At 33.9% G+C, this 14,146-nt stretch overlaps 1 protein-coding gene across 8 annotated transcripts in view; it reads right to left on the bottom strand.

Moving 5' to 3' along the window:
* LOC128998075 (probable nuclear hormone receptor HR3) overlaps nt 1–14,146 on the bottom strand; it is a 123,594-nt gene that overhangs the window by 43,201 nt on the left and 66,247 nt on the right. For 2 of the 8 annotated variants that reach the window (XM_054424055.1, XM_054424062.1), the window contains exons 1-2: nt 1,946–2,359; nt 1,208–1,456 (exon numbers count right to left, since the gene is read on the bottom strand). The exons of 4 other annotated variants lie outside the window; for them this stretch is intronic. In XM_054424055.1, coding sequence (XP_054280030.1) covers nt 1,208–1,343 — 136 coding nt within the window. In that variant the 5' untranslated portion in view covers nt 1,344–1,456; nt 1,946–2,359. Of the gene's footprint in view, nt 1–1,207; nt 1,457–1,945; nt 2,360–14,146 lie in introns of those variants that run through there. 2 more of the 8 variants (XM_054424057.1, XM_054424056.1) reach the window with 2 other exon arrangements.

The following is a 14,146-nucleotide window of genomic DNA, read 5'->3' as shown; positions in this document are numbered from 1 at the left end:
TTATAGATACAGGTTACTCAATAAAAGAGTTGAATTGACAAGCGGCTTTTGTTAACGTTGATAAGGTATAGAGTTTGATTGCATCTGTTTGCGTTATACAATCAATGCTTACCGTAGGATACTATAAATAAGTACAAAGAAGAATACCATTGGTAAGTATATAGAAAATAGCGAGGAGGTAACATCAGTAAGAGCAGGTAAAGTAACACAATAAAAAGAGAGCAACAGGAAGTTAAAGTTAGGCAGCGCAAAGGGTTTTATAGAATGTAATTAATAAACGTTGCATTTTCACTAAGTAGCAGGCCTACTCTAAACTATTCATTTCAAACAATGTATCATAACAAGTTGTTTGAACGCCGATGTTATAATTGCTATAAAAGATGATATAAACAATACATAACGTATTCAAAGATGATATTTATATATAAACATCTATATAGGAATTCAAACTTGTGTTGTATAAGTTACGGGTTTTACAAAGTGGCCAAAAATAAAAAAAAGTTACAAATCTTTTATAAATTCTTTTGTAGTCCTAATATATTTTAGCTAATTCTCAGCTGTTCTCTTAAATTGGTCTTATCGTCGATTCTCTTTCTTGAAGCTGTTTGGAAAACTTGTTAAAAAAACTGTAGGCCCAACTGAAAACTATTGAAATCGTGACACATTTTTGTAACTGAGATAAATGGCCAAATTAATCCATAAGTATTACATTCAACGAATGAATACTAGTAATAGCGCATAGGGCTTTCGTACCTTCAAGGTTTTATCTAGGCCGTGTAAACAAACATTAAAAACTGTCATGAATAGAAACTACCTTCTGCAATGTTTAAATACTATCGTAATAAGAATCAAGTATTGATTAATATTCGCTAGGGCATTCCCTTTCAAATAGTTCAACGCAAACTTTTGTATTTTAGTATAGTCTATTATCCCTATGGCTTTGGTTTCAACCATGGTCTTCGTTTGCATATAAGTACTTCCCTTCCCTACATCATTTTGAAATATTGGATTAGCATTCTTCCAGACAGGGGTTAAACCATTTTATTTCAGTCAGTGAAATTATCAACGGCTGACTAAATCGTAAGCTTTATAAAGGCAAATCTACCTTCACTTGACCCAGTAGACATAGGCATATGATAAAAGGCTATTTGTTAGGAAGGAGGTCATTTTCCACAGCAAAGATTTGTTTTGGGATACATTTGTATACCTCTAATGCTGTTGTTGGCGTGCTGATGTCCCGGGGAGTTTGGAGCAGGCGGGGGAGTCGTGCTTGTCACATCTTCGCCCCTAACTGCCCCCCAACTCCCGGATTCGCCCCCCAAAAGTTCCTCCAACTCGTCCATGGGGGCATAACTCCCGCGGGTCACTCCGTACGTCAGTCACCCGAACTCCATGGGAGGACAGGTCGTCGCTCCTCGTAGTCGCACGCCCACTATCACTAGACGGGGTCGCGCCGCTGCCGCCGACAATAATGGGTATGTCAACGTTCACAACGCGTCAAAATGTAAACTGATTGGTCCGATTTCATCAGTTTCTATTTTGCATTGTTTTGGACAATACAGTAGCCTACTACTCTTACTGTAAATCGGTTCCCCCGACAAAGGGTTTTTCTACCCCCCCCCTTCCAAAAACGATAAGAGTGTTAAACTCCACGCGATTAGAACAGGTGCGAAATAAATTAAATCAAAACTCCTTAATGAGGAGTCCTTTAATAATATGTAAACACCTAGAGAGGTTTTCCAAGTGCGAGAGATAAGATAAGAGATAAGATAAGGGAATAAGGCAATAACCTAGAGCGACCACGACTTGAATTATCTACGAAATTCAACACTGAGCCCTAGTTCATTCCCCTTTGACTACGACAGTAGGTGTACAACAATACAAGAGTGATTGTCACTACCCTAGCTCGGCAGTAAACGATATTACTGTTTGACACCTTGTTTACCTGCTAGTTACCGATTCACCTACTACTGGCGATAGTCATGACTAGTCTCCGAGCCTGTGGGGACCTCCGAGCGACCGAACCTGCAAAAAGAACAAGAGGAAAAAGTGGGCTTTACTCAAACGATAAAGTAAACCCTCCGGTTGACATTGATTGAAAAAGGCAAATCAATAACCCCCTTTAAATTTAACGTTTAATTACAGGAATAAAGTTAAATTGCACTCCAGTCATAAAGTTTACTCAATTTTAAGTAAATATGGGGAGCGAAACGCTATCTTTCTTGATAATCAGGGGGCGTGTTTTGAGCAGTATTGTCGGGGCAGCGGACACTTTGTCCAGCACGAACACACTCGTACGGTAAACCGATCCCGTCACAGCACTGGACACTACCGATCACAATATCACTGGAATAATGACCACTAACGGCAAAACTTAGCGCGAAACTGGTGTGTTTTTTGTAGCCAGGGACGGGGTCAACGACCGGCGCGACCGAGCTTGCCCGACCGTCGACGAAAACGTCCGAACGCAGTTATGTAATGTGTGAGGTTATGAGGCACCCGACCGCTAGACTTTCATTGCACCATCTACTGCACCTCCACACACGCACACAGATGCGTACACACACAGCGTAAGTTTTATAATAATACGCGTAAAGTGCGTAGACAGTGGTATGTAGTGTCAGTGTGGTAGTGTGGGACATCGACGTGACACAGTGTAAGGGAACAGCTGAGAGGCGGGGCGGGTGAACGAACTGACGTCGGTTCTTGCCCTCTTATATTTCCTCATTTAAAAGACGTGTGATTCATACGAATTCTAGGAAATCAATGTAATAACACCTTTCATCAATGGCGACACAAACTCCATAGAGGTTTTTAGTTTTGGAGATTTAAAAAGGGTGGTAGCAAAATGAGTACGAAAAACAATGTGTTCAAAGTGAGCAACAAAAATAAGTTTTACCGGTACCTTTGAGAAGCTTACGAGGATAGGTTTTGCATAACAATTTGTAAAGAGCGGTTAAAGTTATGAGTTAACGCAACCAATATATATTTACCCTTGAATATCCGCATTTGGAAGATAAATTTTATGGTGGGGGATATGAAATATTCTCATAATGATATTTTATTTTATCACGTAATAAATTAACGTATAAATAAAACACAGTAAATGTATTTAAATCTTAAATAACATAATATGTCTATTGCTAATTGTGAATTGTGATCATTAAAAATCTTTTACGTTCTGGTTCCTACATTGTTAATTTTATCATGGGATGAACATAGAATAAAAAAACACCATCACAGCAAACTGAAAACAAAATTTCTAGCTAAGTTTGAATGAAAATTCACAAGTTTAGTTAGTTAAATTGTATAACTATTCACCACCGGGACACCAAATTTGCTAAAATAACGTTGACCCTTTGGTTACTTGGGTTTACTGCTAAACGAATCACAAAACATGTGAATGGTTATTTTATTGAATGATTTTTACAACCTTTAATAAAATAAAGAATTTCGCAATTTTTAAGATGTACATCCATTAAACAAGCAATCTACTGGAGTGAATTTATTCTCAATAAAGATAACATGGGAGACGACGTTCTAAGTTTAGAACTTATCTCGGTAACCAGAGGGCATAGAACGAAAACCTAACCTTAATGAATTATTTATTATATTAAACCAGCGTGGTTGGTAAAAAATATGGTACGTAACTTTTACTAAATTTCTGTAGAAAAAAGGTAAAACAGTTTTTACATGCTGTTAAAAATTCACTCAAAATTAGAGGATTTTACTAGGGTCGTCTACGAGAGTGTTATAATGAATCCATTTTAGCGAATTGCTCATATAGGGAATAAGCTATTACTGTAGTTCTGATGGTAAGACCTGGGCCCGGGACCGATTTACTTTTTCGTTTTGAGGTCCCTAGAGGCCAAAAACACCGTTCAAATTCATGTGTGTGTGTCCGTTAACACGATAACTCGAGAAAAAATGATCCGATTTTGATGACATTTTGTATAAACGTGTAAAACTACGTTTATTCGAACGAGTTCGCGAACCAGCATGATCGGACTATGAGAACGGCGGTTTATGGGGTAAAAATTGGTTTTCCCCGTTTTTGTCCCTAAAACATAATATTTAATTAATTTATCATCACACTATTTTGTAGAGCATAAAAAAATTAGTAAATTGAAGCGTTATTATGCGCCTAATGGTTATGGAGAAAATTCCAACAAATTGTAAATTAAAAATGCCCATGTTATTCTTATGGAGAATAAGTAAACTGTTATAATTTGCTTGTTTATGGACATATTATGATCAATTTTTGAAAATGTGTTTATTCCATACTAAACTTTTAACATTTCACTTACAACAAAAAAAACACTTTTTACCCTCCCTGTTGCAGCAAACCTAAGTACTCGTTAAACCAATGGTATTTAAATAGGGAATAAGGAGATATTTTAGAGTAAATCCAATCAGGCAAATGGAAATTCGCTTAGTCTGCAGGTTTGCTGCGGCGGGGGTATATTCACTATTTTATTAATTACAAATTAATTTAATTTCATTTTTTTTCGTTCAATCCAGCCGAACTATATGAATAGTATGGTGTATAAATTTGATGTCACCATTGAGGATACAGTTATAACTTGATTGGCTACTATTTATTAACAGGCAAAACTCATAAATGTATCAAATAGAAAACGAATTTTACTTAAACGTAGACGACTATTTTGTTGTTACTCTTAAAAATCATTGAACCATCCTGGTTTATTTATACTGATATTGTATATTAAATTTTTATTATTTTAACCTCATTGAATATAGATTCAATAAACTGGGTATTCTCATAGAATTTAATGTTAACTGATTGGTCCCATACAACAATATCTCGAGGTCATCAGTTTCTATTTGCATTGTTTGGAAAAGACTACTCTTACGGTAAATCGGTGGTTCCCCCAACAATGATTGTCTCTATACCCCCTCCCCTCACCTTTCCACAACGATAAGAGCGCTAAATTCCCCGCGATTAGAACAGGTGCAAAATCAATTAAATCAAAACTTCTTAATGAGGAGTCCTTTAATAATATGTAAACACCTAAAGAGGTTTTCTAAGTGCTGCAACTGGGATAGACCTATTAATACACCCATGTAATAAAGGTAATAGCTATGGTAAAAGTTATCTAATAAGGCACTTTATATACTAAAATCAATCTACATCACGTTTTACAGTTTGTAAATCACTTTTACGACTTTCTCAGCCATTTTAATTAAGTATAGTATTATTTTGACCCTAAAAACTTTTTTACTCGTAAGACTATTTAAAATTTATTACATATAAATTCTACTTTAAGGTAAAAACGATTGCGACCAAATATCCAGAAAATGAAAGTTTATTCGATTTAAATCTAGATAGAATATTTGAACAAAATATATTTTTTTAGTTCTAAGCGAAGGCTAACATTTACTTCTATACTAAAACACGAAAAAATAAAAGGGGCAATGTTTATTGACTTCCTACGTCGATCGCGAAAAGCGTCGAGCGTGTGGTTGTGCGCGTCGCGCGCGTTCGCGTACGAGCGTCGAGCACTGCTACCTTTCTGCTGGTGCTAGTAGGCCAATGACCTGACCTACTTTCGAGCCAGGCTTGCCGAGCGCAGCGCGAAAATTCCCCGTCGTCCCTGCGCAGATGTGAGCACTTAGCACATTTTTAGACTTGGCTTTTTGGTATGATACTGATTTTAAAATTTCTCCTGGAGATAAAATGTTTACTTGTGATTTTATAAAGCTTAGAAAATCCGTTCACATTTTCTAAATTTTGAAAAAAGAATTTCATAGATTTACAAGATAGCTTTGCTTTAAAGTACCACCTTTGGCATTTAGAAGTAGACTTTCCCATGTTGCTATAGTTTTAGAATAGGCTTAATATTTATCGAAGTTGATACAAGTCCCGTAGCTTTGGCAAGTTTTAGAATAACATTCAGTTAAATTGAACCACTAGAAATGAAAATTACTTTTAACCATATTTACTTAGATTTAAGAATACACAAACTTTAAAACTAATTCAGAGATGACACTTATTGTAAATTTAATAGCATTTTTATGGTAGCCTAGAGCATAGCAACAAAATCTAGGGAAGAAAATATGATTTTGATAGTAAGTACTATTTAAGTAGTATTTAAATATCTACATAAATGTCCATATAGATATGATGCCTACTTCTGGTCCAAAAATTAAATATGGAACTATACAAATTTACTCATAATTTTTATGGAACCTAGTATAAAGGTTTTATAAATATCATAAGTTTTGTAAAAACTGCAAAGATTTCATTTCACTTGTTAAAGAATTGCTAATATCTAGTAACTAAATAACACCAGTACTACTAATTTTCTTATCCTGTAATTTATATTTTTTGTATGAAGGTAACATGAGGTAGACATTGTGTCTCCAGTTTTTTTTTTTTTTAGTTTTTGAGAAATGTTGATTTTTAATGGTGCCTTTTCAATAAAACCCAATAAATCCATACCATTGATTGTCAGATTTTCAAACAAACCGAAAGAACAATTTTGATTAAATAGTCCTTTTAACGCCCATTGCTGCAAAAATTACGGTTCAAAATGAATTGCAACTTTTATGATTTGTTCATAAAATATTCATAAAGTTACCCCACCGCTTACCATTGATAAGGGTTGATGATAAGCTAATGGGAGAAAGTATGTGCCAGATTGCTGATGACGTTTATTTTATTTGGAATTAAGGAATGCCACGTTTTAAATCACTGAATAATTATCTGATAATATTTAGGGATTTGCCCTTTTAAACGAGTAATAAAACTAATCATCTCCCATTCAGTCTTATAAACGTACACGTACAGCAGTAGTCCATGTGGGTTTTAAGAGTTTTTTTTTTTTTTTTTTTTTTTGGCATTTTTTTTTTTTGGCATTGTTAAGCATTCAAGTAATTTTCTTGCGTGTAATTTATTTTTAACTGGTGATGTTTCCGTTAATAAATAAATATATAAATAAAATTGAGACCACTAAGACGGTCACGTCATTTGAATAACATAAGCTAAATATGAATTCAGGGTAAGTGTAGAATCGAGTGACATGATTTTTGTGTAGCATTGTTACTTACTACCTATCTGCTGTTGAGTGACATGATTTTTGTGTAGCATTGTTACTTACTGCCTATCTGCTGTTGAGTGACATGAGTTTAGTGTAGCATTGTTACTGCCTATCTGCTGTTGAGTGACATGATTTTTGTGTAGCATTGTTACTGCCTATCTGCTGTTGAGTGACATGATTTTTATGTAGCATTGTTACTGCCTATATGCTGTTGAGTGACATGATTTTTATGTAGAATTGTTACTGCCTATATGCTGTTGAGTGACATGATTTTTATGTAGCATTGTTACTGCCTATATGCTGTTGAGTGACATGAGTTTTGTGTAGCATTGTTACTGCCTATCTGCTGTTGAGTGACATGATTTTTATGTAGCATTATTGCTGCCTATCTGCTGTTGAGTGACATGATTTTTGTGTAGCATTGTTACTACCTATCTGCTGTTGAGTGACATGATTTTTTTGTAGCATTGTTACTGCCTATCTGCTGTTGAGTGACATGATTTTTGTGTAGCATTGTTACTGCCTATCTGCTGTTGAGTGACATGATTTTTATGTAGCATTATTGCTGCCTATCTGCTGTTGAGTGACATGATTTTTATGTAGCATTATTGCTGCCTATCTGCTGTTGAGTGACATGATTTTTGTGTAGCATTGTTACTGCATATCTGCTGTTGAGTGACATGATTTTTTTGTAGCATTGTTACTGCCTATCTGCTGTTGAGTGACATGATTTTTGTGTAGCATTGTTACTGCCTATCTGCTGTTGAGTGACATGATTTTTGTGTAGCATTGTTACTGCCTATCTGCTGTTTCAGATCATTTATTTAAAGCCCAGTGATTAAGCACAGCTGGGTCCAGTTTTTTATCCATAAAAAAACTGCTGACTTCTCCCACGGTCAACCGCGAGCTCTTCGACCACTCAGCTTAATATACAGAGTGTCAAATAGCTACAAATATTTTTTTAAATATATAATAAAACGAAAATCAAGAACAATTTATTTTCCAAAAAAGCCTTTTTATATCTCCAATTTTGTTTTGGAGTTAAAAATAGGTATATGTATAATAGAGACATCTTTATGGAATTTATTATTAGATTTAAAATAGCAAAAGACTACTTGAAAAAAAATAATAACTAAATATTGTTTGGTTTCAAAATGACGGACGTTTGTATTATTTTAATTACTGAAAAATTTCTCATTTCATTAAAAATGCCGAGAAAACTTTTATTAAGAACGATTTCACTATCCAATAATATCAAGTTCAAAACTATCAAATCATAAATAGCATAAATATAACGATTTTAGTTGTACAGACAAATTAGGTGCTCCCTGACAGCTTTGCCTTATTTTAGAGCTAAAAATCATAATAGTTTAATTTATTGGCACACTAAAAAAAACTAACAAAGGAATCCAAATTTAAAGGATATCTGTATTAGTTTGAAAGATGTTAGTTTTAAAGACTAGAAACAAAATGAAGGATGTCTCGCAAACGACTTGTTTTTGGATAAAATTATATTCTTGAATTTCGTTTCATTTTGCCCCATAAAACCTATTACAAAATGTTGGCACTTGCAAGACATCCTGTATATACATAAAGGTAATTTTATTTATTAATTCATTGAAAAATTCAGTGAAAAGCAAACATTTATTTTGTGGTATTTGGCGAGGTATATTGCAATCGTGGTGGTACAGTATGTGCAACAATTCACAGAAAACTGTCAAAGAAAACAAATGTTTAAGGCCAAACCCAGACGATGGCTGAAGAAAGGAAGATTAATTTTATGCTGGAGAAACACCAATCATATCTTACAGCCTCAACTATTCTTTTTACATAATTTCATACTGCAAAGAATAAGATTAACTATACTAATAATATTAAAACCTCACACAAAAGTCATATAGATATCGTATTAATGTGTTGTTCTGTTATTGCATAGAATAACTTCCAATAAACTGTGCACATTTAAACTAACACCTTCAAACATGTTAAGCCCCTGTCTAGACTTAAGCTTCATCGGAATGTACGTTGTCCCAAGTCTATTTAAAAACTCAGTAAAGTCATTGACTTTCAAAACTGCAAGCGAACCTTTCCTCTTCTTATAGCTGAAGCGTGATTTTATGTTTTTAATGTTTTTTAACGGTTGAATTTTATAAATGCCTTTCTAGCTAATTTCCCATATAGGAAGTAAGCTATCGTAGGTCTCATGGTAAGACCTAGACCCGGGACCGATTTACTTTTCATTTTGATGTCCCCAGAGGGCAAATACACTATTCGTCCTATATGTCCGTAAACACGATAACTCGAGTAGTTTTGCTCCGGTTTTGATAAATTGACATGAACGTGTGGAGCTTGATTCACTCGATTGGGTTCACGAGCGAGAAAGATCGGGTGATTTATTTCATGGAACAGTATCGAATGGGGTTTTCAAATTCCTCAAAAATTGATATTTTTCATTTTTACCCATAAAACATAAAAATTCAAAATTTGCATGAAAACCGCTGTGTAGAACTTTAAAAAAATTATTTTTATGATTAAGCGTTTTTGTAGGATTACATTTTACGCAAAGAATTTCAAAAACAGTTTTTTCGGAATTTACTCCTTAACTTAAACATTTACAACACTATTTAAATTACCATGTTATTCTTATTTAGAAAAGAGAATACTGTTGTAGTTTACTTTTTATGGATAATTTTCATAAGATTTTACAAATTTATTTATTTCTTACTAGCCTATACTATTGACATTTTACGAAAAAAATCGCTGTTTCGTCCATATATAGGGAATAAATCTGACAAGTTTAAGAATGTTTTTAAATTCAATAGGACTAATGGAAATTCGCTCTGCTTAGGCCCGTATTACACTATCATAGTTCTATGACATATATCTATTATCATATGTCTTTGATGAAAATTATTACAGTGTAATGTACCAACTATTATAATGGTTTTGAACTATGATAATATGTTCTCCTTGAGAGAACATATTATCATATATTTGATAATATAATATGTCATAGAACTATGATAGTGTAATACCGGCCTTATTTACTGCTGCGGGGGTAATATTTTTTACTTCAAAGTATATAAAATTTGTGCTTTACTCTCTGGAAGATTTTTACAGAAATTAATTGCTATATTTAGTTAAAGTAGATTTCGGTTAAAGGAAACAAACAGTTAAATAAATATAAACCCTTAAATATACCTTAAAGTTGTTTTGGCTAACTTATACAACTGATAAAACACATAAGAATATATGATTAATTTTGTGGTAATACGTAAGCCAAAAAAACTCAAGTTGAATTCTGTATCAGCTGTTAGCTACGATCAGCTGTATTAGCTACTATCAGCTGTCTACATGCTACGGCTCTACACAATCCCAATAATTATTGTGCGTTGTAAACTGACCTTTAATTGCCCTCTTTAGTAAATGGCTTTTAAACTAGAGATATAAGCCTAAGTGATTCTCAGGTATGGGCTTTGTGGTAAAGCTCTATACCATCGAATATGATCATGGTAATAGTAGTATACAACAAAATGTTCTTATTTTATTTAATATTTATCAACTGTCTAGGCCCTCAATATTTATTTTATTTCCGATAAGGAAAAGTGAAGCAGCAATGAGGTATTTGTTTTATAATCATTAAATACCACCACCGCAGAAAACCTGCAGACTCTGGATTTTCAGTATTCAGATTGGAATTACTTCAAATATATTTTTACATGTCAGATGTATTACCTATTTAAATAAGAAGAGTTTTTACGAGTTCTTAGGTTAGCGGCTGCAAGGAAAGAAGTAAAAAATGTCTTTTGTAGTGAAATGTTAAGCAGTATGAAATGGATAAATTGGCATAGTTTTATCAAAATATATTCATAAACAAGCAAATTTCTACATTGTAACGACATGGTAATTTAATATCTACAGTAGTTTTTAGGGGGAATTTCTGCATGATATTGAGCATACAACAACGCTTTAGTATCCAATTTTTGTTTTGTAAAATATTTTATGTTTGAAATAAAAAAAATATGAAACCCCAACAAAGTTTCATGAAAATCGGACATCGTGCTTACAGGCACATTTTACTTTCGGTTTTATTTAAATCACCCTGTTATACATTCTGTGAGAGTGTGAATTTGAACGGGTAGTGTTCTAGCCTTTAGGCACATCAAAACGATAAAGTATACCGATCCCGGGACTAGGTCTTCCCATGAGACCTTCGGCAACAGCTGATTCTTTACAGGAAAAATTCGTTAAAACTACCTTAAACTAAATAATTCCTAAATACGAATCATCTGAACGTTAGATTATCTGACTGATGTCTGGCTTTGAGATCATTCAAACCCTTATTTACGTAATATAAAGCTAGTTGATACCTGACATAAATGATTTGTTTACATTTTGTTTTGTTTCTTGGTTTGGTTTTATGTTTGTAAAAGGTTAAGAATTTAAGGTTTCTAATACAAAAAATGCATTTTATTTTGATTTGTATCCACTCCTACATAAGTATGTAAACTACTACATTATGAATTTACATATTTCATATTTCCTTTATCAATCAAGTAGGTAAAAATCATTCTTCAAAAATTTGATTTATTTTGACATCCTGCAATTTCACTAAAGTTACACTGTATTAAACAAAAATTCAAAGACCATCTGTTTGGTTGGCCTGTTCGAACGCATTAAATAATAAATAATAGGTTTCCCATAAACTGCTAATTTAGTTCGTTGTATTTACTTAACAGACTTATTGTTATTGTTTGGTATAAGATGATTTTTGGAAAATTCGTAATAAAGCATGCGTAATAAGAATGAAGTATCTGAAAAATATCCCAAGCTACGTCAGAAGATTTTGAGATATTCGAAACAGCAGAGATATGGCTTAGTCATGTGGATATTACTTACACCTGCAATGACTTATGTTCTCAATGTTGTTGATTCTAGGAATGCAAATATGATTATGAAGAAATTGTAAATACGATTATCGTATGTGACTCACTATTGTTTATAAAACGTAAACGTAGCAATACGCAAATAACTTAATGCTGTTTGAATTTACAAGAACTGTTATCAGAGATATTCTTGCTATTAGTGAATTTCTCATATATCTGTAGGTTTCGTGGTAAAGACCTGGACCTGGGACCGATCTATTTGAGATTTTCACTAAAATTATGCAAATTCTATGACACCTAGTACAAACGTATATACCTACATTTATTTAAAACTAGTTCACGAACCAGCACGATCAGACTATGTGAACAGGGTTTTATGAGGAGGGGGGGGGGGTTATAACTTAAAAATTGGGTGTTAACGTTCTTCATATTTATACTGATCCCATTTGGCAAGTTTATTTTTTTTATATTTTTTTCGAAAAAAATACACTTTATTGGCCCATACCCGTTCCGTCCCGGCCTCAAGGTTTGGCTGGAGTAGTTTTCTCCCCACACACGCACCGTATTTTCGAACCGGCCTGTACATAGGAGTCGCGCGGTAGATTATTTGTTCGAATGCGTACTTGTTAATATCGACATGTCAAAGAAGATCTTGTGGCAAAGGCAATGATAGTGTATGTTATAGAAAATGTGTAAAGGGAAAACAGAAGCATGTGGGTGATATCATTGGTTTGAAAGGAAAAAATATCTTCATGTTAATTTACTAACAAAACTTCAGTATAAACTTATAACTTCAGCATAACTACAGTGTTTTCAAGAGTTTGCAAGGACTATTTACGAATGGACGAAATAACTTAGCTGGGGTTATAAAAAAAGGGTTGCATTTTTATTGCCAAGCAAGAGACTGTTATGAGGTAATCCGTGAAGCCCCACAAAAATGTGAAAACCAGTTGTTTATAATTAATTAAGAGTTAAAAGCGCATTTAAAGCACCGTTGGATTAGTCTTGAAATTTCTTTTCAAATAATTTTTTTTGTTTTACAGGTATTTTCGAAAATCTTAATGAGTTGCAATTTTAAAATTGGTAAAAAGTAGAAATTTGATACTTTTTGAGCAGGTCATATGTCACGACACATTTTCAGATGGTAAAAGCTATAAAATGAAGATTTAATACATAGAGCCTCAATAACACACTTACAAATCATGCTAAATGTTAACTTTGTAGCTCAATTACATCCTAAGCAATTCAGAATTTAATTTACTTAATTACGAGCAAAAATACGCACTTTCAGTCCATGTTATACTGTGATTTATTTTGCAAGGAACCAATTCACGAAAGTGAACTACACCGATACGAAATGTGTAATATAGCTGACTACAGTCACAAAAATATACTACTATAACCCAGATTGCTAACCGCATGGTAAAAAGCGTTAAGTACTCGGAGAGAGCTTTGCCTGTCAATTCGTAGTTATAGTTGTACGTTTTCTGTGCTACAGTAGAGAGCTTCAGGACATTCTGTGTATTGGAATAGAATTAATCGTGAAACGCTCTACTATGAAACAAATTGTGTATTGAACGTCTATCCCTTTGCTCTTTTACCAGGAAGTATTTCGGCGGATGGAATAGCTTTGACTGGTTTAAGCTTCCGGAAACATTCACAACTCGGAACTCAATGTGAATGTACTTAAGCCCCCCCTTAAAAAAGGATGAGTCAGGTGGGCCACGGGGGGAGGGAGGGGCATTGTCTTCCCCTCCTACGCACATGTGGTCCGTTATTCTGTGTCTACCATCTACCTGGCCCATGTAACGGTACCCTCCGTCCCGTCTATCATATGTTGCCTATCCCTCCACGCCCCTGGCTTACCATAAACAGGATGTTAGGTAAATAGAAAGACAAATCAATATCGATTGTTAAACTCCAAAAGATGACTGGATGTACATATTTTGTTAATTTAAATCTTAATTTCTTTACATTACAGTGAAACCCCATCAAGAAGGCCCTCAATAACAAGCAACCTGCAGACTAATTAAACATATTTACTCAAATATTTCCATAAAAAGACATATTTACTCCCCATTTTCCAAATTTGAACATAAGATGTCCATAAACAAGCCATACATAAGTTTTCTTCTTCTTCATAAGAATAACATGAGAATTTAAAATGTACAGTTTTTCGTTTGATTTTCTTCCCTACCT

Source organism: Macrosteles quadrilineatus, unplaced genomic scaffold (genome assembly GCF_028750875.1).
Source record: "Macrosteles quadrilineatus isolate MER2022 unplaced genomic scaffold, UCM_ALF_1.0 Scaffold_7__1_contigs__length_78375512, whole genome shotgun sequence".
NCBI classification, from domain to species: Eukaryota; Metazoa; Arthropoda; class Insecta; order Hemiptera; family Cicadellidae; genus Macrosteles; species Macrosteles quadrilineatus.
Note: the sequence above shows the minus strand (reverse complement) of the source record. Positions and strands in the feature narration are given on the sequence as shown.